Here is a 9,960-nt window from a genome sequence, read left to right as displayed (position 1 = left end):
GTGTCACTCTAGCTGTTCACCCAAGTATCACACTCTATGCTTCTGTATTTTATGTGTCACTCTAGCTGTTCAAAAAGGCTATTTTGTGAGAGGGGGTAAGTATCTATCGGAAATACATTTTCAGTTTAGGAAAATGCTAACTTGCGAACTTCATAAGAAACATTATTGTGTTCTCTGGACAAACGCATTGGTTTCCACTAGTTCAATAGGGCTAACTCACTCCTCTCAGGCCAGGCATGGCCTGGTTGTTAGGGCATTCGACTCGCAATCTGTGGGTCGTGTTCGAATCCTATCAACGAACATGCTCGCTATTTAAGCCATGCGGGTTTTATAACGTGAGGATTAATCCAATTTTTCCTTAGTAAAACAGTAGCCCGATGGGTGATATTGACTAGCTGCCTTCCCTCTAGTTTGCACCTTTAAATTGAGGATGGCCAACCCATACAGTCCTCTCGAGGTGTAACTGAACTTTGTAGAGTTGTTCAAAAAATTTTCGGAAATTTACGAAAAAAATATGGGCAGGAGTTTAATATTTTTATAGTTTCTAAATCTTTGTTAATACAATTGTGTTGCACAACATATGATTAGTGTTCACTTAATAAAGGTCGATTCTCTCAAAGCCTCTATTAAACTATTCTCCAACTTAACCTGATTTCGAGAAAACTAATAAGGGAAAATAGGCTTACGTCCTTCTGTCAAACGCTGAATAACAGATAGTTTACCATGATTTACTGAATAGTATTGGCTTCGCTAATTCACGTATAGGATTAGCTTGTCTCACGCAATAAGACCATTAGGCCTTTTCGCGAATTTGCGTTATTTGATTAATTATCCAAGTACACTTGTTTCTTTCTAAAACACCAATCATTAATTCTTACATTCACAAATAATTTATGAGCGTCATCGTGTCATAAGGGCCCGTATATAAATCATAATGTTGATATCGAAATGTGTTTAAAGAAAAACTAGTGTCGGTAAAAGAAAAGCTGATATCTGACTTAACAGTAGTAAAGCGTAATATAACTAAGTGAATAATACAAAACGTGGGTTTAACAAAATAGTCAAGTACGTATGGTTTGTAAATGGTGATATTATTTTATTAAATGGGCATCAGTGGCTTAGCCGTAAGTCGATGGGCTTATAATGCTAAAAATCCGGTTTCGATATATGTGGTGGGCACAGCACAGGTAACCCCTTGTGTAGCTTTTTTGCTTAACAACAAACAAAACTCTGAAAGGTTCCATTTCGGTTACCTAAACAATCCAAGTTACAAACGTATCCACGGAGCTGTAAACATCAAACTTTTACCCAATACACTAATAAAATCATACTTGGCGCCAAACAAACAAGTATAACATTTAATGAAATGTTATTATTTTTAGCTTTTAACGAAATCTCATAATTTCTGTTGTCTTATATAAAAACGAAATTTCACCATTTTTGTCGTGTTTTAATCATAGACTTAATATACATTACGCTGATTATATTAAGTCTATGGTTTTAATAATATTTAGTGTATCTTGTAAAAACTTAAATCACAATTTTTGTTGTCGTTGCAACAAGACCACCAACTGAGTTTTTTCGTTTCTTCAACATTTAAATTACAAATACAAGTGCGTTTTTTTCTTTTCTACGTCAAACTTACATGTTGTTACTTAGACATTATTTTTTTAAATCATATTTTGTTTTATGTAAACTAAAAAGAACGACTTGACACTCCAATAATTAACAGGTATTTGTTCAATAAATTTTGATAACAAAAAGTTTTGTTTGCGCCATCTACATTAATATCTTGTGCAATTAATTTATATAGTTTCAAAAAAATCAACATCTGAAGCCTACCCTTTAACTATATAGTACTATCTTGAAGCATTGTTAAATGTAACTATAGCAACCATTTCGAGAGATGTTTGTAACGCTTAACGTTATTTGTATTATTTTGATTAAAATGATTAAGTCCTATTCGTAATATTTACAATAATTTGAACAAGTATCAGAAGACAAAATAGTCTTATTCTAAAATATGTACGATACTCAGATGGAGCTAGTGGCGCTTGGAAATGACAAAACTGAGGTAGTAACGTTAATAATTTTTTTTTTTTTTTTAAATCAAAGACAGATAAAAATAAATACACTAAACCGATTTAGAAGTTTGTGAGATTTACATAAGTATTTTATTGAGAAGTCACGGGGTGAATTATTAGTGGAATACATAAAAAAGAGACCTTCAAGTTTCTTTTGAAAATAAATATTTGTAAGATATAAAAGTTTAGAGACGGCTTGAATAGGTAACGAAGAAAACTTTATTATAAATGTACAACGTTTCGACAAGATTATGTAACTAATGATGCCATAATCTTGTCGAAACGTTGTACAATTATAATCAAGTTTTTTCATTATCCATTCAAGCCGTCTGTTAGCTTTTATTTTCTGAGAAGTGGGTTCCTCGTCATCAAATATGGAAGATATGTCTGATGAGCGCTAAGACAAGGCGAAATTTCTGAAACCATGGAAACTTATACGTCACAGCTAAGGGGGCTGCAGTCACTCATTTACAGAAAAACTGTGTATAAAATGTCAACAAAGAAAATTTAATTTACAAATATAGTTCACATGTGAGATTGCAAACACACATCCACGTACATACATACACACACACACAGAGAGAAAGATTATTCTCTGTTGTATTTTGGTTTACTTTTAAAATAGTCCCTTTTACACAGTTTACTGTTAACACCAGAAATTACTGACCGACTTTATTTGGTTAACTAATGAAGCAAGAAATAAAATAACCAAACTACACATCTACTAACTAACTCCTTCTCTGGTAGTTAAACCTAACTGCGTTGTCTATCAAGAGATAAAATAACCATACGACACATCTACTAACTAACTCCTTCTCTGATAGTTAAAGCTAACTACGATAAGACAATGAACACGGTATAAAATGGTGTTTCTACCATTCTCTTTTACTCCCACGCTCTTATTAAACGACTCTGCCAAAGATAAGTTTATTTCTAGGTTTTACATTACTTCTCTGAAATATGTGGCTGTTAAACCTCGGGAAAGTTTAAAAGGGGGAATACCCTTTCTTCGTGGTGCGACAAAACTACAAACTCATGTGTGGTGAATATCACACTTTTCGAGTTCAAAAACAAAGTGTGTCCCATACATGTGGAAGTGGAAATATTAAATGAAAATAACACTAATACTGCCAAACCTCCGAGTTTGTAAAGAGGAGTATAAAAAAGCGCGATCAATAACTACGGGTCTTTAAAAAAAATTGTTTTCTTTCGCAAATATCGCGAATCAGCAAAAATAGATCTTAGAAATATAAACGGAGTGTGTGAAGTCTTAAAGAAAAAAATATCAATGGATATCGGATTAACTGTTCGCTTAGTTCCTGGGGAATGTTTATCGGCTTAGTGAACGATTACTATCCAAAGTGTGAGGGTTAGTAGATAGGGCGTTAAATTGAAAATGGCGAAGCTGCCATTACAAGCATCGTCGGAACAACTTTGTAGACAGCCACTGACGTATCGTTCATCGAAGTAGAAACCACCGCAATGACTCATCCGTACAATCTCTGTGTCAATCGTCAGCGTTCCACTATCAAGAGCACACCCCCGCACGATCATGGACTCTCCCGTATCTCCTGTAGAATACAAGCGAAAAATAGTGTTTTATATCTTCATAAAATATCTTGTGGTTCATTTCAGTTAACATGCGCACAACGTTTCTCTATTTAATGGCATAATTGTCAAAGTTGACAGATACAGACCTCTTTATGTAGTGTTCTTTAAATAAAAGTCCAGCTTTAGTTACAACACGTGTAATATTCTGCTGACAGATACAGAACTCATCACATTACAATTCAATAATGATTTTCTGTACACACATCCATAGTAAAATGTTATCAAAGTAAAATAAAATATTCCCATGTCTTTTATCACCTTTCGATGCAAACACATTGAAGGGTAAGTATTAAGAAGGATATTGTCCGTAACAACTTAATCCTGCTGTTTGTAATAACTTAATCCTGCTTATATAATACAATGAAAATGACTCAAACTAAGGAACCGATATTCCTTATGTACTGATAGCCAAGTATTATACATTACGTATTTTTGTGTAGTTTCAAACGTGCGGTTCTGTTTATACAGTTTGTAGGCCTATTAAGTTCATAACTTGACCAACAATTAACCCTCACAATACACAAATTAGCAATCGCGATAGCTTGGTTGAAATCTAATCAAAGAGTGACAACCTTATCAGTGAGGCAAATTCCCCGCCTGTCCTACAGGTTCCGGTACCCTTGGTCCTACTACATCAACTTATTACTATGTCAGAAAGTTTATTATACTATAGTGTACGTACGTAACACTCACCGTATTTCCCGGATAATTTGATGCACGATGTGGCTGGAAAAAGTCCGTTTCGATGTTTCCGCCCTGCCAAGCAAGGGGACTCCAACACGTCGGTGGTGTAGTTGTTGTGAAAGGGATCTTCACACGCAGGGTTGTCGCCCTCTATTGACACACACTTGAAGCAGTCTAAAGCTTCAACACCTTGAGATGTTAGAAACATAATGAATAATATATATATAAAAAACTGGACGCATAACACCATGGTATTCAGCTGGCATAAACAAACCTCATCAGCTCTTAAGCGTAAACACTGTAGCAGTATTTAACTGGAATATAAAAATATCATCACGTAACACTGCAGTAGTATATAACTGGAGTATAAAAATACCATCACGTAACACTGTAGTAGCATTTACCTGTAATGTAAAAATACTATCACGTAACACTGTAGTATCATTTAGCTGGAATGCAATAATACCATCACGTAACACTGTGGTATTTAACCAGAATATAAAAATACCATCACGTGACACTGTGGCATTTAACTGGAATATAAAAATACCATCACGTAACACTGTGGTATTTAACTGGAATATAAAAATACCATCACGTAACACTGTAGTAGAATTTAACTGGAATATAAAAATACCATCACGTAACACTGTGGTATTTAACTGGAATATAAAAATACCATCACGTAACACTGTAGTAGAATTTAACTGTAATATAAAAATACCATCACGTAACACTGTAGTATAATTTAACTGGAATATAAAAATACCATCAAGTAACACTGTGGTATTTAACTGGAATATAAAAATACCATCACGTAACACTGTGGCATTTAACTGTAATATAAAAATACCATCACGTAACACTGTAGTAGAATTTAACTGGAATATAAAAATACCATCACGTAACACTGTGGTATTCAGGTACGTTTATTTATAAATCACAAATTGTTACTTTTCTGACCTATGTGATACTCCATTCTCTCGCTAGAGTGCGTGTTCAATAAAACATCAGTGCTGAGTTTATTTGCAGAGTAGATAACCTGGAGCTGTGGATCTCCCGTTAATCTGATTATTAGGTTCAATTATTTTATTTGTTCTTGTGAAATGCGTGAATATTTGTTCATTCTGTTTTATATATCTAAAATTTCAATAAATGATCAAGTAATTTTGTTACCTAAACTTTAACACTAAGTTAATATTTTATAATTTTTGTGGAATATAAGATGAAGTTATTTTGATAATACCGTTGAAGTTTTCTGAAAACACGAGTATCCTAAGCCTATTAAGTGAAAAAAACCGATTTCCTTCCAATAATGCGCTGCCACCTACAGAGCTAAAAAAATTCACATGGTAATGAGAAAAGTGGGGCTTAATAAAATAATAATAATAATGTGTTAGAAGGTTGGGTTAGCCAACTTGAAGCATCATTTTTTGTTCTTAATCTTCCATAAAAGGTTACAAAAAGTAGCATATTTGTTACCGAGCTGGTACATACATGTAGCAGTGTTTTCATCTTTTATAAACATTTTCTCCCGATTTATCTACTATTACAGCGCCCCCTAGAACCACTGCTTTTGAATACGAGAAAGTTTTCTATACGAAGGTGTACCTGACCCTCCCACGTCCAACGAAACCGGACCTAAAAATCCGATAAAGCGAGTGATACGTTTTTTTTTTTCAATTTATCGAAACAATACAAACTACATACAATCACAGTGTTTAATATTTTAATGTTAGAATTACAACATGACGATGACATGAGTAGTTTAAAAGTGACATTCACGTGCCTAATATTTGGTTTCATTTTGCCTGTGATTTTGTTTCTGCGCATGCTCTGCTCTGTTCATCATTAGCCTTTGTTAGAGGCTAATTAGTCCTTAGAGCAACTTGAATGGCCGACTAGGGTGTCTTCCAGTACACTTGATATATTCGCAGACCTTAACTTTACATGTTCCTTCACGCGAGTTAACGATCGTTTAATAGAATCAAAGTAGCCATGCTGTCAGCAAGGGCAAGAAAATTTATAAACAACATTTCTTTAATGCCCAGAGGATATTAAAAGGGCAGGCCTCATTGACGAAATTTCACGAAAAGTACCGAAAATTTATTTGATAGAAAACCATCCTTACCTTTTATGGATGTTTTTCAAACTTGGTACAGTTTGTCTGGCTAAATAATGCACAATCATAAATTAGTAGCATCAATGTTGCATATAGTTTAAATTCCTGTATAAATATAGGATTCCTGCATTTCAAAACACCATACATATAATACACCACTGTTTGAAGACTAGTCCTATTTTCTAGATCTTTGAAAGAGCCTTTGCTTCTGTTTGGCACTGGGGGCTGATCTACAAACTTCAACGCCTGTCTTTTCCTGCTACCTACATTGTACTTATTTTTTTCCTTTTTCCGGGATCGCCGAGCTACCATTTCCATCCATGGTATTCATTCTCGTCCCTTCTCCACACGTGCTGGCGTTCCACAGGGATCCGTCATTTCTGTACATCCTGTATGTTGCTGACATGCCAGTTCCCCGGCCTCCAGTTTATCTCTTTCAATACGCCGATGACACAGCTCTCATTGTCCTTTGTTCTACAATGGTCACCCTCAACAAAGAAAGCCACCAATTCTTTTCTTTCCTGGTGCAGACACCGGAGGCTTTCCCTTTACCCTCACAAAACCAAAGCTATTCTCTTTGGCCCGACTCGCCACAAGTTTCGTTCATGCCGCACTTCACTTCTCTTCGATGTCCGACTTGACAACATTCCTATTACCCTATCCAACACACTTAGATATCTCGGAGTTACCTTTGATCGCCATCTCACTACACCTGGCCATCCTACACACGAAGGTTTATTATAGGCTTCGTTTACTTCGCCGTCTCACTTGGAAAGCACACCTGGCCATCCTACACACGAAGGTTTATTCCAGGCTTCGTTTACTTCGCCGTCTCCGTGGTTCATCCTCTGGTTTAAATCCCCAACTCCTTTTATATTCCTACCAAGATTTTGTCCGACACTGCCTATGGTCATGTTGGCTGGATCTTCACTCCATAGCCGGCTGGAAGTTTTGGAACGCCACGCTTTACGCATAGCTTTTCACTTACGTCATTACCTCCTAGGTTCATCCCCTGAACCTCTACCTTGTGTTTTTGCCACCTGATCATCCAGACTACCATTTACGTCATTACCTCCTAGGATCATCCCCTGAACCTCTACCTCGTGTTTTTGCCACCTGATCATCCAGACTACAATGTAACTCCGATGCCTGATCTTCCACCTCACATCTATCTCTCATTACGTTTCCTAATAGCGTGTATTCAACTCGTCTTCACTATCTACTCATCTCTCGTTGCTTATTTCCACTGTGTACTTCTACGTCTCCTGGCCACTGAGGGGGCGTAACCCTCTGTTGGCCCGACAGCCCTCCGGGCTGGAATGAAATGTTAAAAATAAAACATTTCTCGATCTTAACTAACCCTTGGTTAGAATGAAATGGAACGCTTGCATACATAAATTTCTTGGTCTGTTTTTCTCTAGGATAAGACAAGGGGTGGATTTCTACAACCCCAGTTTAGCATTAGTAAACCGAATAAGAGTTTCATGTCTATTTGTTAGTACAATGGATTTATATAAAGTATAAAAGTCTTGTGTTTCTACTGTTGGGTGACACACTAGACTTAGCTTTAAAAGCCTTATAATTATTGTGCCTGTTGAGAGATTACAAAAGCTGCTAAAACACAACATTTAATAATTCAAGTGCTTTCTAATGATTGAAATTCCTACAATAGGGGAAGAAAGATAGAATACTTGGGATATTCAGTGACGTCACCGTGTTGAAATAAGCTTCGGATCTCCAGTGACGTCACCGTGTTGAAAGATAACAACTAGAATCTCTAATGACGTCACCGTGTCTTAAAGATAAGCTTGAGATCTCCAGTGACATCACAGTGTTGAAAGATAAGCTTGGGATCACCGGTGACGTCACTAGGTTACAGATTGTTAGTTACTGGAACATCTTGCCACTATTACTGCTGTGGCTGAAATCTCGTGAAATAAGATCGACGTTCATATCTGTTATATACTTGATGCAGTAGTGCTTTACACGAGAATATATTTTAATTAATGTTAAAATATTCTTTTGTCAAAAAAATACCAGTAAACTAACCTAATTATTATCAAATCAATAAATCAGCGAAATTGTTGTACACGTTACGCGAGCCGCCACAAAGCTCTAGGGAAAACAGCTCTTCTGTTAGTGATTACGCTCTAATCGTGTTCACAGCATAGTTAACATATTCTTTATTTCTTAACAGCCTGAGTCTTTTTAATCTCGTTCCCAAGATATTAATTAACGGCGCCCTCGCTCCAGATGATAAACTTTGGTGGTTTCAACTTTTCATGGTTTTTTTTTTCATAAATCGTTAGTAGCAATAAGAGGGGGAACTTAGGAAGCTAAACCTGTTTTGTGAGAACCTAGCAGAAATACCCGAGACGTGTTTTTTTTTTTTACTGTCTCTGTTCCATAAATAAAATCCACGTTTCTCTAAAAAATACAGCATACAGTTTTACAACTGACCGAAAGTAATACTTGGGTGAACAGCTAGAGTGACACATAAAATACAGAAGCTTAGAGTGTAATACTTGGGTGGACAGCTAGAGTGACACATAAAATACAGAAGCTTAGAGTGTGATACTTGGGTGAACAGCTAGAGTAACACATAAAATACAGAAGCTTAGAGTGTGATACTTCTCGACCAGCACTGCCCTCTATCGGGCAATTATTCAACTCGCGCCACTAGCCTTGCACCTCCTGCTTCTGTGTATCCACATGCAAATAGCCATGCAGCATCTCTCCACCAACAGGAGCGTGACACAACCCACATCGTAACCAGCACCTTTTCCACAGTTGCACTCGTTAATCACTTTAAGATTGGTCAGAAGACCTACACCATACATAATCAGAATCAGGGAGACTGGGTGGGGAATGGGAGAGGCAGGTAGGTATCTATCGGAAATACATTTTCAGAGTAGAAAATTTCTAACTTCCGATATGACATCTTATCTCCTGTCACAAAGTAGCTAGAATCCCACATTGGAACTGGTGGAGGGTCGTAAAAAAAAGAAATTATCCCCCTAAGGAAGCGCCCAAAGAGAGACCAGGAGGAGGAGGAGGAGAACCAAAAACGAAAATGTCAGATCTCAGCAGGAAACCACACTACATCTAATCCAAGTATACTCTTCGCTCTTTTATGACTGTGTCGTGAACATAAAAAGGCAGAAAAACATGAAGGAATGTCATAATACGTATGACCGACGAATGGGACTCCTGGGTGTCGAGTCACTAGGGCGCAACAGACCATGGTTGTAGTTCAATTCATCCAACACCCGGTAGTATCTGGAATGGTACAACAGACCGTAATGGTAGTTCGACCTCATCCACCAGGTGGTATCTGGAATGGTACAACAGATTTGCGGTAGGCAGACGATAACCTACCTTTTCACCACAAAACGGGAATTGGTAGGGAAGATGAGTTTCTGGACCAAAATCCATCTCCACTTGCAACGCATTTCCAAC

The 9,960-nt window shown here is 36.8% G+C and overlaps 1 protein-coding gene across 1 annotated transcript in view; it reads right to left on the bottom strand.

Annotated features, from left to right (window-relative positions):
- Positions 1 to 2,369: 2,369 nt before the first annotated feature.
- The window catches only part of LOC106476612, a 12,999-nt gene continuing 5,408 nt past the window's right edge, over positions 2,370 to 9,960 (bottom strand). The window contains exons 3-4 of the mRNA XM_022380420.1: positions 4,389 to 4,568; positions 2,370 to 3,655 (exon numbers count right to left, since the gene is read on the bottom strand). Coding sequence (XP_022236128.1) covers positions 3,423 to 3,655; positions 4,389 to 4,568 — 413 coding nt within the window. The 3' untranslated portion in view covers positions 2,370 to 3,422. The remainder of the gene's footprint in view (positions 3,656 to 4,388; positions 4,569 to 9,960) is intronic.

Source organism: Limulus polyphemus, unplaced genomic scaffold (genome assembly GCF_000517525.1).
Source record: "Limulus polyphemus unplaced genomic scaffold, Limulus_polyphemus-2.1.2 Scaffold11018, whole genome shotgun sequence".
In the NCBI taxonomy this organism is placed as follows: domain Eukaryota; kingdom Metazoa; phylum Arthropoda; class Merostomata; order Xiphosura; family Limulidae; genus Limulus; species Limulus polyphemus.
This window is presented reverse-complemented; position numbering and strand designations above follow the sequence as displayed.